Source organism: Nicotiana tomentosiformis, chromosome 8, assembly GCF_000390325.3.
Source record: "Nicotiana tomentosiformis chromosome 8, ASM39032v3, whole genome shotgun sequence".
Classification (NCBI taxonomy): domain Eukaryota; kingdom Viridiplantae; phylum Streptophyta; class Magnoliopsida; order Solanales; family Solanaceae; genus Nicotiana; species Nicotiana tomentosiformis.
The window spans coordinates 106,274,434-106,296,563 of NC_090819.1; the positions used below are offsets into that span (position 1 = coordinate 106,274,434).

A 22,130-nucleotide genomic window follows, 5' to 3' on the forward strand; every position below is an offset into this window, starting at 1 on the left:
GGATCCCATACCCACACCCATACTAGTGTCATGTCGACATGGGTGTTGTATAGGGTAAAATATGCTATGACACGTGGTCGTCCGAGAAAGAGGCATGTGAAACCCAAGACAGGGGGATGGCTAAAGACCGAAGACAACTGTGTCGTTTGTCATCAGAAAGAATAACGCTCATAAAGATGTGATAAATGCTCTTCTCCCGGTAACATTTAATAGAAAATATTTCATGGCATTAAGAGCAGTTACCCGTTACAAGGAATTTGGCATTTATGTTCATCGTTATATCTTCATCAATGCCCCCTCATAATTGACATTAAAGAAGGGCACGACCCTAGGACCTTCTTTATATCTATAAATAGTGAGCTCAGTTGTCATTATAAAGGACACGAATTTTCTAGCAAACTTATGCTATACTCGATACAAAGCTCAATCCAATCTTATCTTCTTATTTCTTAATTTTCCTTGTTGTTGTGCCCGGAAATCCTGTTCCCGGAATCATTACTTCTACTATTTCGTTTATATCCCAAGGCTAAGTATTGTGCAATTCTTCGATTATTTATTTATTTTATGATTAAATTAATTAACTGTACCATTTTACGGCAAACAGTTTGGTGCCCACCGTGGGGACTAGATAGCCTTGTAATTAAATTGATCCTTGCCTTTTTTACTAACGTGTTTTGATTGCTTTTGTCTTAGAAAATATCATAACACATGGCAGATAACACTGTTAACGACATGCGCAGCCCCGAGATTCGAGGGGATCAACCTCATTCCGAGGATTCAATCAGTGATACCCATAATGAGGGGAATGACGCTACACTAGTGCATGACATGCAGTATCCTCGACTTATTCGGGGGACCACTCCCGATGACGCTGATGAAGAGCATGTCATCGACGCGGTAAGGGTCTTGCAAGAGCAACATGAGATCATTCTAGGCCACTTCATGCAACAGGATAAAGTTATGACTAAGTTAAAGCAAGCGTTGTCGAGACCTTCAAATAATGCAAACAGACGAGATCTGATTCCTCCCGGGTTCCCACGAATCAAACGACGTGGAGGATCGACAACAACACTCCCAGGGGTGAAATTGGCTACGATAGGGCAGGGGGAACAGATTCGGCCTCAACAACGAGAATGATAATTTCAAAACTGAACTTTTACGATTCATGAGGGAAGTGAACGCCCCGCATGGACTAGATCCTGGGCGCGCCACCAGTGTTGAAAGGTCCGGACTCAAAAAAGTATACTCAATTGTCGTACAAGCCAAGTCCGGCACCAGAGTTAATCCCAAAGCGGTTTAAAATGCCTGAAGTTCCAAAGTATGACGGAACTTCTGACCCCCAGGAGCATATTACCACCTACACAACGGCGATAAAGGGAAATGATTTAGCCATTCACGAAATTGAATCTCTGCTGCTGGAGAAATTTGGAGAAACCCTCATGAAGGGGGACTTGACATGGTATTCACTATTACCAAAGTATTCCATAGATTCCTTTGAAATGCTTGCGAATTCTTTCATCAAGGCTCATGCCAGAGCAAGAAAAGTACAGGCCCGAAAGGACAACATATTTAGAATTGTGCAAGGAGAGTCTGAGCTACTACGAGAGTTTGTTACCCGGTTCCAGAAGGAGAGAATGTTGCTCCCGGTTGTCCCGGATGAATGGGCAGTTGAGGCATTCACCAAGGGATTGAATCCGAGGAGTTCAGACGCTTCCGAAAAATTGAAGGAAAGCCTACTCGAGTTTTAAGCAACGACCTGGGCGAAACAAACAAAGGATGGAGGAATAATATGGCTATAGAAAAATATTTAGTAAAAGGAAATACTAAACAAAGAGCTTACGAGTGCGGTTCCAAGCGACCGGAAAGGATGAACCCGTTTCCGGAATGATGTCATTGATGGCAACTGTAATGAACCGTTCCATCCACCCACTATTGTTGTCATCATCCATGCTAGACAACAAAGCATGGTGGCCACACTTGCAGAGGTTTATCATTCCCCCGCGGAAGATTTTGGGAGAACAGAGATTTATCATATGAGCTAAGGTCAGCTCCTCTCCAGTTTTCTGGCACAAACGCCGAAGGCAAGCAACTGTCCTCCACACAGAAGGGCTTACTTGTGCCAAACACACTTGGTAGCGGAGGCAAAACTCTGCAATCACGGAGTCAAGCTCTCTGCCTAAAGAGAACGCAGCCAAAGTAAAAGGTATATGATGCAAATATATGTAAAACCCTCATTGGGTAGGGTGACTCACTCCGATATATCAGGAGCAATAATTTCCAAGTCATGGCAGCGGCAGTCTTCCTTCATAGCAGGAATGCTCGAAGGACGTATGGAAGTAGAGTACCTACTAACGGCCCATGTATGAGAGTTAGCAGTAGAAAATTTCTCTTCGAAGTCTTTTGTGGTAATAAGACTTCTAGAGATGATAGAGCCCACTGTTGGAGGAGCAGAGTCCTCGGCCTTGCTCTTGTTTTTTGAAAAACCGGTACATTTTGAGGAAGAAGCCATTGTATGAAAGAAGGAGAAGGTTTTTCGTTTGAAGAGAATTAGAGAAACGATGAAGAGCAAGATGCGAGTTAGATAAAGGAAGCTTGAAAGATTATGAAGTATAAGGGAGGAAGCTGATACGTATAAGTAAAAGTTTTGGCGGCTAAATTTATGGCCATGATTACCTCGATAATCAGCAAACGTTGTGCTGAATCATGAGACGACACGTGTTCGCGGCATTAAATGCGGAGAGACATGTGTCAAATCAACCGTCAAAAGCCTTCAAAGGAAATTATAGTAATTCCCGTCAAAAGAGCGTTTCTACCAACTTTCCGGTAACACAAAGTCATGTCACCGGAAAGTAGGGGATTATATATATAGGGTAAAATATGCTATGACGCGTGACCGTCTGAGAAAGGGACACGTGTCCGTCCGAGAAAGGGACACGTGGAAGCTAAGACTGGGGGATGGCTAAAGACCAAAGGCAACTGTTTTATTTGTCACCGGAAAGAATAACGCTCATAAAGATGTGATAAATGCTCTTCTCCTGGTAGCATTTAATAGAGAATATTTCATGGCATTAAGAGCAGTTACCCGTTACAAGGAATTTGGCATTTATATTCACCGTTATATCTTCATCAATGCCCCTCATAATTTACATTAAAGAAGGGGATGACCCTAGGACCTTCTTCATAGCTATAAATAGTGAGCTCAGTTGTCATTGTAAATGACATAAATTTTCTGGCAAACTTATGCTATACTCTATACAAAGCTCAATCCAATCTTATCTTCTTATTTCTTAATTTTCTTTGTTGTTGTGCCCGGAAATCATGTTTCCGGAATTATTGCTTCTGTTGTTTCGTCTATATCCTAAGGCTAAGTATTGTGCAATTCTTCGATTATTTATTTATTTCATGATCAAATTAATTCACTTATTTAGAAACTACGTATAAATTCAACTGTACCATTTTAATTACGGGTAAACAGGTATGACACCTAAACTGGCATGTAGGAGAAACTTAGCACCACGTTTATCTATTTCTGATCTAGAACATGCGAAGCAGATGTTGAGTTTGCAATATATATTGGTAAAATGTTCCGCGATTTCTGTTATCCGATTTGAAAGGTATTTTTTTAAAATTGGTTTTAAGGAATAAGTTACGTTGTAGACTTGTTTCATATAATAATGAATGTTCATTTTCTTTGTATTTGCTATATAGAATAAATAGAATCGACTTTTTAGAGCTTTAGATAGATAAAATACGACATGACAACTATTGACGAAGTCGCACGTAAAGAGTTTGGTCCCAAAAATGTTTTAAGCTTTTATGCTTAAAAAGGTTAAAATATGGTTTATGTGGCTTGCCCCTATAGATCTTTCCTTTCTGTCTTTCTTCAAAGATTATCGTAATTTAAATAATTAATTACGCTCCTTCAATTCAATACTTAACGAAATAATATAAAAGTTAGAAGATGTTCATTTTTTGCATTGTAAAAGTACGTATATTATGCACTTTCTTATTTTATTTTATGAAATAAGCGAACAATTATCTCCTACAAGCTAGATATTAGAAAGTAATTATATGTTGTGGCGAAGCTAACGTACGGTAAGGAAGTGTACGGTAAGGAAGGAGTTCAATTGAATTCTATTAAAGTGTAAAACTATCTAATCTAAAATTTTTAGCAATTAGAAAGAGCTTACATTTATTTACTTAAATTTCTCGTTGACACCACCTCGCGAGCTTAGTTCTTTCTTATAGGTCAAGCACGTGAAAATTCTTTACTCCCTCCGCCGCAAAAAGTATTACAAGTCACAATAATTAACAATTCATAATATTTGAAAGCCGCCACCGAACAACTCATTTGACTGTCAAATCCGTATTGTATCATTCTTTTTGGGATGAATGAAGTATTAATGATGGATAACGTTAAGACTCGAATCCAGGATCTTACCTGCTCTGCTACCATATTGAAGTGTGTGACCATTTCATTTAACCGGAAAAAAACACACACAAAAACTCACCGAAAACATAACAAAAGATCATTAAAATAGCAAGAGTGAGATTATTTGTAAAATCATATACATTGATCTAGTGATTACTTATTTTGAGAGAGACAATCAGCTGCTAATCAAGAACTCTAACATTGAGCCTTCTAAGCCAAATGGAATGAAGTATCATATGTAACAAATCAAAAGGCTTAGCTGGTCTATTTAATGTAAAATGTTGCCTTACTTGCATGACAATCTTCTGCTTCTTTAAGTACTCTTCCATTGATACACTTTTCAAAATCTTTTTAAGTTGAGGTATCCGATCAACTGATATCTGAATCGAGAATTCCTCCCAATCAAGAACATCACTAAACGGTAAAACATAAGTATCAGAGATAATCACAGGTACACACCCTGCATGAATAGACTCCACGATTCGAGGACTTGCTACTTCATAACCACTAGGGCACAGACAAAACTTGGCTCGTCCCATTAATTCGAAATAATTCAAGTTTTTTGGGAGATATTCGTGGATTTGAACGTCGAGATCTCTGTCTTTCCAGTGTTTTAAAAGTCGTTTTCTCACGTAACCATGAGCTCCACCGGCGAAGAAAGCTAGGATTGAACGATTGTTTGGTGATTGGCGGAGCTCAGGTGGGTTAAGTGATACTGTATTGATGATTTTTACTTCTGTCAAGGAGACATCTCTAGATGGTATGAATCCTTCTGAACTGTTGGCATTGCAAAGGACTCTAATAAAATTTTTGAAGAGCTTGGGGTTGGCTTTGGTTGCATCAGGTCCCTGAAATACAAATAGCACTTAGTATCTATACTCTCTACATTAAGTTATTACTCCAAATTGGTTCTATTTAGACATGATGTAGGTTTGAACTACACTAGTATAACAAACTTTGTTTTCATTTTATTTTATAAACTAATAGTTGAAACCTCCCCTCTTTAACTCAAAAAATTCAATGTCCTACAATGTATGCGGAGGGGGAGGGATTTGGGGGTGTTGGGAGGGGGGGGGGGGGGGTTCATAGAACTTTTCTACTCATGCATTATCTGTTCATCAACTCAAGGCACTAATCATGAAAGGAAGGAGCTGCCATCAAAGGATGGGGTTGCTCTTCCCTAGGTTCGAGCCCTGGGTATGAAAAAATCTTTGGCAAGGAGCGCTTCCCCCGAATGGTGCCCTATGCGGTGCGAATCCGGATATATTCGGACTCCGATGCGGCTACCGGACAGGAAAACCAAAAAAAAGGAAGGAAGGAGTTAAAAATAGATATAGCTTAAATTAATACTCCCTCCGTTTCAATTTATGTAACCCATTTGACTGGGCACGGAGTTTAAGAAAAGAGTGAAGACTTTTGAACTTGTGGTATAAAATGAGGCACATATATATTGTGTGGCTATAAATCATTACATAAAGGTAAATTGTTTCCAAATAAGGAAAGGGGTCATTCTTTTTGACACAGACTAAAAAGGAAATAAGTTCAAATAAATTGAAACGGAGGGAGTATAAAGCTTTTTTTAAATAATATAACATATTTTAATGACACTATTGCTATTCAGAGTTTAAAAAAAAAACATTCTTATTAGTGATCATCTTCTTTTAAGTATTTTTCATGCTTCAATGTTCAAAACTCTTGACTTTTACATAGTGTAATTTATGAATAATAAAAGCCACTTCTTAAAAGAAATCAATAAATAGATTCTTGAAGTCAATCCGCAATAGGAAGCTAGATCTTCCAATTCCGACTTGTATTTTGGAGAGTTTAATTTTTATATATTAACAGCCTAAATTTTTTTAACGCTATCAACATACCTAAAGATAATAATAATAATAATAATAATAATAATAATAATAATAATAATAATAATAATAATAATAATAATAATAATATTTGCCCATAATAATACGAAAAAATAAGACAAACAAGTTACTGCGACAGTTTAATTTCACTAATAGTGTAAAATCAGTATAAGTGGAAGAAGAATATGAGACGTACCCAATCATGACAGCTAACATAGAAATGATCAGCACCATTGCTTCTGTTCCAATAAGGATACTTGTTGGAGACAACGTTAACATAATCAACAAAAATATTCTGCAGCCAACGAGAACCACAACTGCATCTTGGATTGTAAACGTATTTGACTATCTTAGCTATGCTGATAGAAAGAAAGAAGGCTGTGGCATTCTCAGGATTTTTAGTAAGGAAATGACTTTCTCCACTTTCCATTTCATCAATGAATTGCCCTTCAATGGAGTATATTTCTTTCATTGGTCCTCTGTGAAATAATGGTGGCTCTCCTTCTTTGTACACCCATATTTTGAACCTCTTCTGCATTTCTATGTGGCTCCTGTCATAAATAATTATACATGTTTCTAGTATTACGTACGGTAAGGATAACCTATATATACTACAATCACCTAAAGTGATTCGTAGTATCTAGGGGTGGCATAACAACACCAACAATCACCCACTAAAATCTCATTAGCGGGTCTGAGGAGGTTAGTGTGTATACAAATTTTATCCTTACCCCGAAAGAGTAGAGAGTCTGTTTCCGAAAGACTCTCAGCTTAAGAAGACGAGGGGTGGCATAATTGATCCAAAAATAAATAACTACCCTATTGTCCTAAATAGAGTAAAAATGGCGTAGTTTATCTTAGATGTGGATCCAGGATTTGGAGATAGCGGGGGCACATTTACATTCTAACAAATATTTGTTTTGTATATGAATGCCAGAGGTGAAATTTTTTCTCAACATTACGGATGCTAGTGACCCCTTATTCTATAACATAGGACTCCTCTGGTCTGTACACTTTTTTGCGTGTTAATATTTAGCCACCAAATGTCATGTAACTAAAATATAGCCAATTTTTAATATAAATAATAAAATTTAAAGAAAAATATCACTAGCTAAAACACGGAAAAAAAACTCTAGCACAGTGCACTCGTATTCAAAATTTACTACATGTGAAACTAGGGGTGGCAAACGGGCTGGTTGCGTCGAATATGAGCGGATCAAAAATGGATTAATTATCCAACTCGATCCATATTTAATACGGATAAAAATGGATTAATCGGCGGATAATATGGGTAACCATATATGATCACTTTGGGGAGAATTCCTAGTCTCACAAGCTTGAGAAACCCCCACTTTGAGTCTTTACAAATGAAAAAATTAAACCCATTAGTTATCTATTGGTTATCCATTTTCTAGATGGATAATATGGTTCTTATCCATATTTGATTCGTTTTTAAAAAGTTAATTATCCAATCTATTTTTTTAAAATAATATAGATGAATAACTATTTTTTTTATTCATTTTGGCACCAGTACGTGAAACTCTAGCTTAGTGTGTTGGAGTTCAAAACTCACCACACGTAAAAGCACATTCTGTTTTGCGGCTTCTTTAGGTAGTAGTATTTGTTTTATTCCATTTTAGAATATGATGAGTTTAGTGATTAATTTAGAACTCACTTGTAAAAGTTCTAACCTCCATCACAGTGTGCTGAAGTTTCACACGTAGAATTTTCGAACTTCAGTACACTGTACTAAAATTTTAACTTTTTGTGTCTTAACTAAGAGTATTATTGTTTAAAATTTATTTTCACATTAAAAAAATGACTAAAGTTTTATTAGTTTTGAAACGATCATTGAGTTTCTATTAACATTAACCTGAAAAGTGCTATCTTCAATTTATACCCAAATTAAAATGGGTCGCCTTTTGCTTCCCAAATTTTGTGATCAAAACTTTTCGGTTTGTCTTAAATATTGTCCCACCACCGTTACATTTTCATGTATTGTCATACAAAAACTATAATTTTCATTTACAATTTTGGGGTTGTCACTATCTTTCCAAGCTGTAGCCTGTAATCAATCAAAATAGACAACATAACATAAAAGGCAACATAATGAACTTGAGCCATACACCCTTTTCGTTTTACTCAATAAATTGAAACTAAATTAGGAAAAAAATGTTTTCATATTAATTTGACTCTATTAACTGAGAAAATCTCGTACATGTACTAACATGAATAAAGGTTATTTCACTTCATCCCATGCAAACTTTACCCTTGGGTCAATTGTATAGTAGCTTCTGTATCGATCAAAGAATGGGGCGTATCTAACTTAAAAGCCTTTGGTATGGACAAAAAGCTCCTCTTTTTGACTTCTCTGTTCAGATTTTGATTTTGTTGATTCTTTAGTAAAGCCAAAAGCCATACCCCCATGCTCTTGAGTGATAAAATGACTTGTATTTTTTTTAATAATGGTGATTTTCGGGTCAAACTTATTACATACCGGTAAAATGCTTTCTCCCATCCTATGCAAGAAATGATCATGCACCTATATATTATGGTTGGAGATTGAACTCTGATTTTCTATAATTTTTACTAGCTTCATTGACCACACCCTTATCTCCTAAATTCCTAGATGACAAAAGGACTTATGTATATGGATATTTCTCTTCTATTTCATTTTAATTTAATCAATATAGTTGTATTTTTCATTTTCCAATTCAAATATTTTTCTTAAAAGAATCTATGCAAAATAAATAAAATTCTAAATAATCCTACTCGTTAGGTAAAAAAAAAGGTAACCCGGTGCATAAAGCATCTCGTACATGTTCCCGTAAGGTCCGGAGAAAGTTGTACCCCAAGGGGTTAATGTAAACAGCCTACTCTAATGCATTCATTAGTGACTGCTTCCACGGTTCGAACCTGTAATATATACGTTACACAGAAACAACTTTACCGTTGATCCAGACCTCCCCTTCCAACTCGATCGTTAGGTACGATTAGAGAAAAGAAAAGTAGAAGAACAGAATAAAGCAATAAATTAATAGGTCCATTTTGTTTTTAGAAACTGGGAACAGGAACCCGAAAGCTTAACTGATAAAAGGCGAAAGGATTTCTGTAGACAGATCCTCTTGGAATGAAACTCCCATTTTCATAGAAAATATAAGTCCGTCTTTTAGCTGCTTCACGTATAGCTGCTCTAGCTCTTGCCAATCCTTCCTCAATCTGCCCAAATTTTTCATAGTTTTGCACCTTCTATAATGAATAACAGAATAAATGTGAAGAGACCAAAAGAATATAAGAAACATATAAAAAAAAAAGAAAAAATGAAGAAGTAAATACACAATAATATTTTATACCTTATGTTGAGTGGAAGAAGAAGAAGAAGAAAAAGAGAAGCTGAAAAGATTAGGGAATTGGATATGGAGAGAGGCGAGGAAGAGTAGGAGGAAAAGAGAGGGATAGAATAGTGATGAAACACTAGCCATTGTTAGTGGCTAACTATTTCGTAGTAAGTTAAGGAGAAGGAAGTACAAGTCTAGTAAATAACTGAGACTTTTATATGAAAAATTTAAATATTCTCCATGGTGCATGTGATGTTTATCTCAAATTACTTGATTTTGTTAATATTATGGTGCATGAACAAAAAATTATTCATACTCGATTTTTACACTAATTCAATAAATTCAGCGTATTTACATAAATTGTTATCTTTGTATTTGCTTCTTAGAATGCAATGGAATAAACTTTTTTAGAGATATTTATAGGAGACATCCGTATTAGTTACTTCGTAACAGTAACCTCTCTGAGTCTCTGTTGTGGTTTATATATTACATTTATTTTGATTTCTTTGTACAAATTCTTTTAAGGCCAAATATATATACGGCTCCTTAAAGTTGACTTCAATTTCCATTTTAGCACTTCAACTAAGGTCATTACCTATTGAATACTTAACTCTAACAAAAATGTACCTATTGAACACGAATGATGACATGACATAGTATGTGAAATCACACTCTCTTTTGAGAGCGTGAAAAGGAAAAGCAAAGGAAATAAATTTTTTAATTTTTATCTTCTCTCCTTAATTTTAATTTTTGGGTTTAATTAGGAAATATTTTTTTGCTGTCATCACCTTTAGGACAGCTCCCCCCGATAGCCACGGCCTCCGACACCAACTCCATCTCTTTTGATTTGGAGTTCTAATTTCATTTTAGAGTTGGATTCCTTCACTGAATTGATTTTATTCATCATTTTTGCTACCTGAGAATCTAATTTGAGGAGAAAATTTTGACTTCCATTGGAGCATCGAGTTTGAATTAAAAACAAAAAAAATAGATCTGAAAATTTTGAGTAGAAATCAATTGGTTGTTATAGATTCTAAAGTTTGAGTGCATAACCCCCGTATGATTCTAAAGTCTGAATCTAAAGTTTGAGTGCATTTTTGAGCTAGTTCAAATTGGATTCTTGGGTCAAATATTTCATAGCTGCTAGACGAGGAAGATGACCAGGGTTTCCTTAAGTTCGTGTATGTTTGATCAAATTAATTACTGAATTTTGTTCTAATTGTCATTCAGAGTCTATAGTTACATTTGAGTTCGATTGGAGATGTATAGGCTGAGATCGGATAAACAAAAACCTAAGCAAAATTGAAGAATACCAACTAAGTTTATTTTAATTTGTTATTGGTTTGTGTTAGATAATTGTGGTTGCTTCTACTCGTTATTCGGAGAAGATGGGGCAGGAAAAATTTGGCTAGTGAGGAGTTGGAGACGACGGCGGTAGGGACTGCGCAGTGTTGGGGACGATGCAGGCAGGAAATTTTTCTTTTCTTTTATTTTTTTTTTTCCCTTCAGATTTTAGTTTTTTTTTGTCTTTGTTGACATGTCATTTTATCATTGGTCTTGTTTGCCAAGTAGATGGCAACTGATGTTCACGCACCAAAGATGATTTGGGATTATCAAAGTTGTGTTTAATAGGTACACTTTTGTTGGAGTTGAAGTATTCAATGAGTAATGGCCTTAGTTGAAGTGTCAAAATGAAAATTGAAGCCAACTTTAAGGGGCTGCGTATATATTTGGCCTTCTTTTAATCTATTATTTATGTTTAAAAAAATTACTATCTTATTAATATATTTGCCTTTGTAATATTCTAATTAATTAATTTTGTGATGTTTTCCAGTGAAAGAGTTTGTTTTACAATTGTGATTGTTCATTAACTCATTTTTATCTTCATTTTTCACTTTTCAGAATCACTTATCTATTTTTGTACAAGGCTCAACAATCTGCCTACCATTCTTAACGCCTTGTGATACGGAGTTTAAGTAAAACTGCATCAACGTGAGATTAGACTGATAACTTCGCTACAATGTCCCTATTAATTAACTTGATATAGAACACACGAAGCTAATACTGTAGCAATGGCATACACAATACATCAATATAGAATTAATACTTCACTTTGATTTTCAGAACAACAGCACTTGCTGTTAGGTTTTACTGAAACTTATTGTTTATTACAAAGGACAAATTAATGTACGTAGATTGTAATTTTTTAATGATAAATAGGCTAAAAACGTTGTTACAAGAAAATCAAAATAATGGAGGTAAGTGTAGTAATATCATAAATTATAAGGGAAGTTCGTGCTACAAAGTAAAACTTGAAAGAAGACATAAAATTCTGCCACTTTTTAAAATTTAAAAAGGTAGAACAAAGAGAAGTCCTTAAAAATTTAAACTTTTAAAAAGTTTAAATTTTGAACTATGGATCATGTGCTTTGCACTTTCATTTTTCTTCAATGTCTCTTCTGTTTCGAAATCGATCAATTATGTTGTCTAAAAACTTAACGGAAGAACTTGTGATGACGTCCTATTTTTATGAAAAAACACGCATTATTTATGTGCAATATTCTTTTATATATATATATATATATATATATATATATATATATATATATATATATATATATATAAATAAAGCAAAACAATTATCTTATCTCGCTCTAATTAAGCATTAAAAACGTAATCAATATAGCATATAGTGAACACGCAGATACATGAACAAGTGAAAGAGGAAATAGTTTCCAAAGGAGAAAGGAAATTGAAAGGTCAATGAGATACGAGGGACCGCAAGTTATACTTTCATAATGAAGCTTTTCGGTGGGAAATCTTTTTTTCTTTCTTTCATTCTTTTTCTCTTAATAGTTTATTCTTGAGATCCAATACATGTTTGGAATTTTGTAAATTTGATCAAATTCCATCTGATTAAAACCATAATCGCAAATAGATTATCATGTAACCAGTAGCGTAGCCAGAAATCTCGCTAAGGGTGTTTCAAACTTTTAAAAAATCAATAACTTTCTTTGATGAATGGGTGCACTGAAAATTTTAAATTAAACTATGCAATATTTAGCTAAATCATAAATAATTTTATAAATTAAACCTAACATAAAAAATAAAAAAATTTACTACTCCATAAAAGTAAGCATAACCAAACGAAAGAGAGAGTCGAAAGGCCTTGTAGTCTGCATAAATGTTTTGTTAAAGAAATTATTGTAGACTTTGGCTTTTAAATTATAAGATTTATTTAATAATAAATAACTTTTAGTTAAAAAACTACTTTTGGACGCTACTTATTTTCTGCATAAGGACTTTACAATAATTTATTTCGTAACTGTACGTTTAACCTTCTTCTGCTATACATCAAAGGGAACTTACCAGAAAAGCAACTCTAAACCAGCTTTTAAAAAAACATTGCGCATTGATCCGACACATTTGAAGATAGTGAAGCAGATTTGTGGAAAAGGAATATGAAGGATGACATGAAGAAATGTAAGTAAAAAAGATTCTTGAAACACTTTCATACTTGCAAGGAAAGATGTTTCTTGTTTCTTATTAGTAAATTAATCAGTTTAAAGTATGATTTTGGCCGGCAATAAGAAAGTTATCCTAAGAAATGGAATAGTTGAATTACAGTAATTGTGTGAAAAAGACATGGTGATCGTCTTATCACAGTTTCTTTACGTGAAATTTGATTAAACACGCGCGCAAATGCTTTCATCTTTTTGATAACTAGATACTATTTAATAAATTGAATTTACACTCCCTTCATAGACCAGTTAATCAGAGATTTAACATTCACAAAATATTCAGATTAGGTGTCTACTGAAATAACAAACACAAATAGAACTTGAATTTTATCTTATATTGTAGCTCAGTCATTTACAGAATTGCAACTGCAGTTACTAATAATATCAAACAATACAGACTAATTATACCACCCTGGTGTTTGGGTGGGGATGGGAGGAGCACCAACATGGAAAATAAAAAATATTATCCAGAAAAGTACATGAATGTAAAAAGATTACTGAGAACACATAGCAACCAAGACACGGAGCAGAACTGGTAATCTAGCCCCTAGAGAAAACCGAGGTTATTTAGTGCGACACTAATGTCCTCATTGCTGCAACTTCCACATTCAATAATGCTAGGGTTCTTGGCTGGCAAAACATGTTCCAGAGGGTAGTTCCTGTTTGAGTGAACTTTAGAGGCATCGCTGCAAACTCCCTTCAATACCACAGTTTTGTGTATTCCTCCAAGCAATAATTCATAATCTGTGTCTCCACTTTCTCCCACAAAAACCACAAGATTTGACAAGTTTATGCCCCATCGAATGAACATGTACCTGAATGTAAGGTCAATAGTTAATATAGCTTTTACATATGCCTATAAAACAAGTGATCACAACAACAAAATTAATTGCTACACCTTAATCTCTCACTAATTGGGGTTATATGAATCATCTATATCCATCAAAATTTACTCCCATGAACTTTTTAACCTTGTATTTCAACTTAAAAAATCAAAAGTCATTTATTCAATCAAGAAAGCTAGTCGTGGTTCCCCTTCTATGTAATCCTCAGATTTTCAAAGCAATAGTCAAGGTGATAAAGGGGGAATTGTTGGGCAAATCCTTTATTTCAGAAATAGATCCCTTTTTTCTTCAAGATATCTTCAGTGTCACCTCACTTCTTAGTCTCAGTCAAAAGTAAATATCTACTAAAGTCAAAATCCTTAGACAAATTTTACTTACCTTAGCTAATTACCTGTTAAGTCATAAATAAGACTCAAGATCCACGTCTAACAGGATTGACAGTTTGATACTAGCACTGTGAGAATTTGTTGAAAAGAAAGATTCAAAAGACATAGAAGATGGGCAGGATATTACCTGAGGGCTTGTGATCTTGAAGCGAGAACAGGAATCACATTCAGCCTGCTACCACTTTGGCAGTATATTGCATGGCATCTTAGTGCCTGAATTCTCAACAATCTCCTAACTTCCTTCACAGGAGGAACCTAAGGAGGAGATTAAACTCAAAACATTAGAGTTACTTAGATGAGTTGAACACTTAGAGGTAGTATCACCGAACATAGATGCTTTTATGAGGAGGTGAACTTACTAATGATTGATCATTTATTCTGAAAGAACAGCAATGTGAAGATGCTGAGTCAATCTCTTTTATAGCTATCTCAGCTTTGTTTTTAACTTTGTCATTTAGAGAATCTGCCCAACGAATTATTGTTTTCCTCAGATCTTCTCCACCCCAACGATAATCAATGTGAGATTGATAATCTGAATCTATTGTAAAAGGAGGCCCCGAAGATTTCTCTTCAGAATTTAAACATGGATAATAAACCTCCCCACCACTATTGCAGATATAAGCATCAAAGTCATATGGTTTGAACTTTGCCAACTCCAAAAATGACTGCACCTCAGTAATGGTCAAGGCTGTAGACAAGATAAAGCCACAGTGTGAAGCACTATTATCCTTCTTGACAGTCTCAGTAATTATTTTGGTAATATCTGCCAAACCAGCTGCGGTATCACAATCCGCAGCAATTACAACTAGCTTCCTTCTCCTTGACAGTGAAAACTTACTTTGCTCTGCTTTCTCCATTGACCTACTTACTGGCAGTGGTGAGACCACATTATCCAATTGAATCTTGTTTTTGCTGGCATTTTCCACGAAATCCAGGGCAGTCACTGAAGCGCCACTCTTTTCATTTTTATCCCCGTCCAATGAGAGCTTCAAGCTTAAAGATAGATCTTTAATATCTCTCAAGGAATCTCCAGGTGAATCTGGTTCTGAATCAGAAGACTCATCCTCATTTCGTTTCCATCTCGGCTGCCTTTGTTTGCAGGACATCACTCGCGCTAAGTACGTCTTACAGTGCTCTGGCCAAGAGAAGAGATGTATATTTCGCAATCCGCTACCCCTACATCTTGCCCAAAGCTGCTTATCAGCTACTAGCTTTAAAAGTGCATCAGCCACAGAATGTTGATCATGTGGGTCAACTAGCAAACCATTGTCAAGCACCTGAAATGAAGTTAATAGTCAGACCTCGAACATTAACTTGACATGTCTAAATTCAGCTCCAATTGAAAAACAAAAAAGTCCCTCAAGCAATAAGTTAGCTCCATCAAGAGACAAACCCGGTGAATGTCAACAGGACCACCATTTTTTGTGGCAACGATGGGAAGACCATGAGCTGCTGCCTGTTTGAATATGAGAAATCAGTTTGCAAATGGAGTAAGCATATACACCATACATCTGTTAAATTACGAAAAGGGAAACACATAAGCACCTCAATCAAAGTGAGTCCAAATGGTTCAATGAATGCTGGATTGATGAAGACCCCCTGCAAAATTATGATATTGACAAGTGAAAATTTAACGAAAGATATGAAGCTGATTCCCGCCATGTAAACGTTCAGACAACCTTCCTCCTTTTAGAATTCTCAGCTACTATAACTATGTGAAAAAACATTACTGTCGCTATGAAACTGAAAAGCTTTCAGTCTGTCATTGTTCATTTTATGCCTGTCTTTTCTAAGCATAATGCATCGTATTATAGTAACCTTAAGAATTACAGCCTATCATGAACTAGACAGATTTTGAAATCAATTCTTAGGTCCGTGAAATTAAAGCAGCAATCTGAACACTAAGCCCTCATGAATACTGAGGCACCAGACACTTCCAACTATTGCGACTACTTTTCACTTCTGCTCCACAATCCAAAAATTCCACCTTGCCTTAGGATCATGAGAAAGTTCTAACACGAGGATATGTCATATCATCACGTGATTCACTATAAATGAGTGGTCTATCATCAGAAACAAATAAAAAATGAAGTGATTCATGTGTGTTCAATCTGGCAGTTACTCGCGGTAACACTGTATACTAGTTAAAAGAATGGAAGTTCTGTAGGCAAAAGAGATTATGCGGAACAAGCTATACAAACAGCTTACACCAAGATCACAGATTTGTATATAATTTGATGCTCTACCTTTGATTTTGCAGCCAGACGATATATCTCAGGAACATCAGATTGCTTGTGATGCTTAGGATACGCAACTTGACCATATAAATCATACTTGTCGATCAATTTAAGTATTGAAACAAGGACAGATGAATTTGTACCGGACATTTCATCAATTACATCACGATTTCCCATCACTAATGTCTGCAATGGAACAGAATAGACGAATATTACAAAAAGAACTACAATTAAACCGCAAAATAGGCTTTAAAATATTGATATATAGGGGAAATTTGTAAATTACGAGGTTTGCAAGCTCTCTCAATTGTCGGCATTCTCCAAATGCCTTGACTAGAGTGATTAAGTTTTTCTTTGGGTCAGGCCTGGCAAGAGCAAGTATCATAGGCTTGTGTGGATTGGTAAAGAAGCGCATGACCTGTCAAGGAATTATAATTGAGTTAGGACCTACATCAAATCTTCACAATGTTAAGTAGATGACTGGTTGAAGCACAAATATAAAAAGAAGCCACATAAATCTTCAACATAGAGGATGATAGATTCAAGGAAGATAGTGATTGAAACCTCCAACCAAATAGGCGGATCTGCATTCCCAACATTATGTTCATTCCCTTCGGTTTCTCCATCCATGTCACCTTCATGTGGAACAATATGGTGAAATTCCATTCCTGGAGGAATCACCTGCCAAAGTAAAATAACAAAGTAAATATATACACAAATGGGGAAAGAAAAGAACTAGATAAAGATACAAGGATGATGCAAGAATAACGTGTTCAAGAGAGTCTTCGGAACAGATTATACGAAAAGAAAGAGAGCATATTTTAATTACAGTGAAGACAGAACTAAATCTAAAGGAAAAGATAAAGTGGCTCACCATTGCGCGAGGCATAAATCTGCCATAGCAACTCACATTTCGTTTCATTCTTGCCCTGAGTTTGCGTTCTAACTTTGGATCAAATCCATCATAGAGATTCCATTGTTCTTCTATTTCCTGCTGTGTACTAGTAATTATCATCTCAGATACATCAAGAGACAACTCTTCAGCCTCTATACGCCGCATTATTTTGTAAGTTGCATTTATCTCCTCTTTTGGTTGCCGTCCTTGCTTTAGTAGTTGTTCGAGCTTGTCTCGTCCAAGTGAATGGCCAGTTAAAACCATCGGTACATTTAAAGCCCCCGACAGAAGAGCAGCGGATTCACCGGCATCTGCATAGTGTCCATGAATTACAACAGGCCAAAGTGGCTGCCCGCTACCAGTTTGCTCGCCTAGAACCTTCGACATCTGGACTATATGACTAAGTGCACCATCAACAAATTCAGGAATATGAGGCCAAAGTAACTCTTTTGGGACATATTTATCTTTTGGGCCAAATGGTATGCGGATGATGTAGGCACCACCACTCTCTCCTACTTCATGCATGGTATCTGAAGAGTCTATTAGATTTAGCATTTCTGTTGGTTCACCATAAGTCCAATCTACATCAGGTGCTGATACTTGTCTTGTCAACAAATCAACACGATAAACTCCAGGCATCACGCCTAAAGCTCTAGCTAATTCCACAACATACTTGACCTGAGTTGAAAAATGAAAAACTTAAAACCAACTTCAAAAAACAGAAACACATACTGACACAGAGCATCAAAAAGTTAAGATGATGTAGCAGATAATAGTTATATGAGTAACTGTGCCAACAAAGTGTTGTACAAAGAAAATATCGAAGTTACTTGGCCACCCGTGTCAGAATCCCGACCAAGCTCCATGTTTTCTCCCCTTATTAAGCCATGAAGACTGCAGTAAGGTTTCTGTTAGACAGAACTGATAATAAGAAGACGCTTCAACTTACTCTTAGGACCCGAAGTGTAGTAATTATGGAATAAGCTAAAACATAAGATCTCAGGAACTGAAAAGAATCATGCCTTATCAACACAATGTAAAGTTTCTTTTCCATGTATTGATTAGCCCAATTTGCCATCGCATCAACAGAGCTGACCCTGGACATTCTTCCTCGGACACTATCACCATGAGCAGAGAGGTCACCAACCATATCTACCTTTTCCCCATCCGATAAGTCTGACATATCAACAATTGCCTCTCTGCGTGCCCTTTCACGTTCACGATGTCTTTTCGCCACACGCTGAGCTTCTTCCCCTTCAAGCTGCAAGTATCATAGCAAGGGCAGACATTACTTTCTGATTGAACCAATTATACAATGGTAGAGAGAGCATGTCTCAGTAACCAAGGACATTGACAATAACCAGAGCAAGTGGTAGCAAATGAGAGCTACCACACTGTCCACTGTAATTTGCAAACTGATACTTGTTATAGCAGCTGCTCAGCTTTTAGTGACTTGAGATTATGAATGTACAAATTCATAGCTCTATATCAAGGGAATCGATTGGACAACAAAGAATTTCATATACAGACTGGATAAAGATGTCATTCAGTGGGGAAGAAATTTGCATGGATAATATTATTGGCATTGCTATGGCATTAATAAAAATGTTTCAAAATATTTCTCATAAAGATACAGGCAAAGTTCTAAATATGAAATAAATCTAGTGGAGTGACATTCGGAATGGTATTTGGTAAAGTCCGCAATAAACATTAAACAACATAAAAAATGGTAGTATCACTTATATATTGCGTGTGAATAACCATCCCTGACTTTAAGTCATAAACTCATCAAATTGAAAAATGATGCAATTAAGTGAAGTCAAAGAACTAATGAAATCAAACCTTTTTTAACAAATCAAAAAAAGAAAAAACAATTAGTGAACCAAAAGTACAACCAGGGGTATAATATTCCTAATTATGGACCTGTTTCTTCTTGCGAGTCAAATTCCAAATCCTCCAGCACATATTTTCCAATCTCGTATTCCTTTCCTGCGAATCCCGAATTGACGAAGCCTGTAACAGAATAATTTCAAGAGACCTAAACTTAATACTCATTTCATTGCATATGCATTTCATTTAGGCCCCCCAAAAAAATGTAATTCTCTATCTGCTTCAATTTCCGTATCTTGTGCACAGACATAAATTCACTTGTATAAATTTACTGAATAGGGCCATTAAAATGGCCGGTAAATGAGGACTTACGCGAACCCAAGAGCGGTGAAGATCGGTTTCATCGAAACCGGTGATGACTTCCTCGACGAAGTAACGAGCTGGACTGAACCGACCTCTTTCCCTTAACAAGAGCGACGATGATTTTGGATCGTTGATCGGCGGTCCTACGTCCAGGATCGCCTCTAGGTAACTGTTTATCCATTCGTTTCCTGCCATTTTCAGACTAGAAAGAAAAAGAAAAAAAACTCCAATTCTTCAGTAAATTTCAAACTTTAATGTTGTTTAAACGTGTACAGAAAATTTTATGTAGTGTAGTGTGCATTGCTGTAATATCAGTGTGTGTGTTACTCTGCGTGAGTGAGTGTGAGAGAGAGAGCTGAGAAGTGAGAATGTGAAATGGGGAAATGAGAAACCTTTGCTTGCATTGTATGGCAGTTTTTGCATGTGTGTGCGTGTGTGTGAGAGAGAGAGACGGTTAGAGCAGTGCGTCCAGTAGTTACGGAAAAGGTCCATATGCAAAATAAACGGCGACGTAGGAGGTGGTGACCGAGTGAGAGGCTAAACTAGTAAATTAGTTATTCTCTTAAATTTACTTTTTTTCCTTAAATTTATTAATGCATAAAATGACAAAATTACAAGAAAAATAATAAGGAGTATATAAGTTAAAGTAATTTATTTTCTTTTCAAATTATTTAAATATTATTTAAAGATTTGTGTAAATTAAGATACACCTAAAAAAATATGATTGACAAGATGAAATTAAACATCTACTACAATACCTTTAAATTACTATCAACGCCCTCCATTGAACCAATTTTGGCAATGATTATAGGCATGTTAAAACTTGGACACGTAGCGTAAACAAAGGGTACATGTGCCGGTCCAATCAAAGACTCACGCAAGGGGTGCATTCCCGAGGGATACCTCGACTGTGAAAGTGTAGTTCTTGCCTAAAGTAATTGGTATCACAAATCACAACGATAAATCTTCCTTCAATTTCATGCAAATGAGTTGATAACACCGAGGTATAAAATAATATTCCTTCTAATTTATATCATCTGTCATTTAAAACATATTTCTTAAGGAATATGTTTAATCAGTAGAGTCAAAATCTTTAGTTAAAGGGGTGCTAGACATTCCTCGAGTATATGTAGCTTCTCAACTGTGTTCAATAATATCAATCACAAAAATAATGTCTGCAAATCATTTACTTATCCTCGTGAACATGCTAAAATTCAAAAGGAAAAAAATAATATATAGTCCAAATACATAAGTAGCCCCTCAAACTTGATCATTTTTTTCATTTAGACACTATGTCTTGTTCCTATTGAACACTTATATCATCCAAAATATGTATCAATTAGACATACTTTTTAAAGTCTTTTCTAAAGAGCCTGTGCGTGTTATCAGACGCCTTTACATGGCAAACTAGACGAATTATTTTGTGACATGTGGAATTTTAAAAAAAAACTTTCTTTTACAAATTTATTTTTAATTCCCACCCCAGCCCCGACCCTTCTTCTTGCACCACCCACATCCCCCAATTTTCCATCTGCTGTTCTTGTCTCCCCATTCCCTATACTTCTTCCTTTTTAGTTAGACCCCATGAAATGGATGTAAATGTTCAACCATATTCATATTGCCTGCAAATTTCGCTACTTATGCAACAGTTTCGAATCCACATGATAGAACTAAAGTTTGGATTTACCTTCGGGAGGGCATTTAATACATGTGTATTATACATATATTTGAAAGAGATATTTCTTACACAATTTACTTTAAGAGTTTGCTTTATAAGTTGGATTCTTCAACTGGTTATATTGATTTGTGGTGGCAGTACTTACCCAAGAGATTGGGATTAGAGAAAGATTTAGAAAAGTTAATGATAAATGATGTGGTACCCTTTTGCTTTGTGATGTGGCTCATTATTAGTGGCCTAAATACCGCTCAACTAAATTTTGATGTCATTTGCTCTAAATTTTTGGATAACAAGTTCTTCAAGCCGCTGGGAGAAAAATTCATTCCTTAATTATGCTCTTGACAAAATTAAGTCTTTGAAGAATATAATGGATTGTTTCTGTTGTCAGAGAATTGGGTCGTGTTGTTACAGAGTATGGTGGATTAGTGACGGAAGGTAGAGGATGGCAGGGAGAGAGAGTGGGGAAGTTTTAAAGAAAAAAAAGATTTACGTATAAGAAAAAGAGGGTCTCACACTCTCATACATAGTGTAGCGCACACACTTTAACATGTCAGCAATGTGTGTCTAATAGATACACTTGGACTTGAGTTAAGGTGGTCAATAGGAACAACATTTAGTTAAAATGTCTAACTAAATAAAAGTCCAAGTTTAAGGGCCCGGTCATATATATATATATATATATATATATATATATATATATAAAACTTATAGTTCATCTGAAATGTCATATGTACGTAGGCTTC

General features: G+C 35.6%; 3 protein-coding genes across 3 annotated transcripts; 1 reads left to right on the forward strand and 2 right to left on the reverse strand.

Moving 5' to 3' along the window:
* The first annotated feature begins 1,301 nt into the window (after positions 1-1,301).
* Positions 1,302-1,748, forward strand: LOC138897960 (uncharacterized). Its single transcript, XM_070183987.1, has one exon. It carries the CDS (start codon positions 1,302-1,304, stop codon positions 1,746-1,748), a length of 447 nt encoding a protein of 148 aa, XP_070040088.1.
* Positions 1,749-4,552: 2,804 nt separating this feature from the next.
* Positions 4,553-9,798, reverse strand: LOC104106483 (probable glycosyltransferase At5g20260). Its single transcript, XM_070182600.1, has 4 exons — positions 9,648-9,798; positions 9,383-9,543; positions 6,491-6,845; positions 4,553-5,280 (listed from the first exon to the last, which is right to left on the reverse strand). Exons 1-4 carry the CDS (start codon positions 9,774-9,776, stop codon positions 4,615-4,617), a joined length of 1,311 nt encoding a protein of 436 aa, XP_070038701.1. The 5' UTR covers positions 9,777-9,798; the 3' UTR covers positions 4,553-4,614.
* Positions 9,799-13,467: 3,669 nt separating this feature from the next.
* Positions 13,468-20,186, reverse strand: LOC104106492 (probable sucrose-phosphate synthase 1). The gene is made up of 14 exons (XM_009615053.4): positions 20,102-20,186; positions 19,719-19,911; positions 19,440-19,529; positions 18,539-18,777; positions 18,347-18,410; positions 17,496-18,194; positions 17,186-17,302; positions 16,908-17,039; positions 16,631-16,807; positions 15,930-15,983; positions 15,778-15,840; positions 14,744-15,661; positions 14,512-14,639; positions 13,468-13,968 (listed from the first exon to the last, which is right to left on the reverse strand). Exons 2-14 carry the CDS (start codon positions 19,902-19,904, stop codon positions 13,701-13,703), a joined length of 3,135 nt encoding a protein of 1,044 aa, XP_009613348.1. The 5' UTR covers positions 19,905-19,911; positions 20,102-20,186; the 3' UTR covers positions 13,468-13,700.
* Between the last annotated feature and the right edge of the window lie 1,944 nt (positions 20,187-22,130).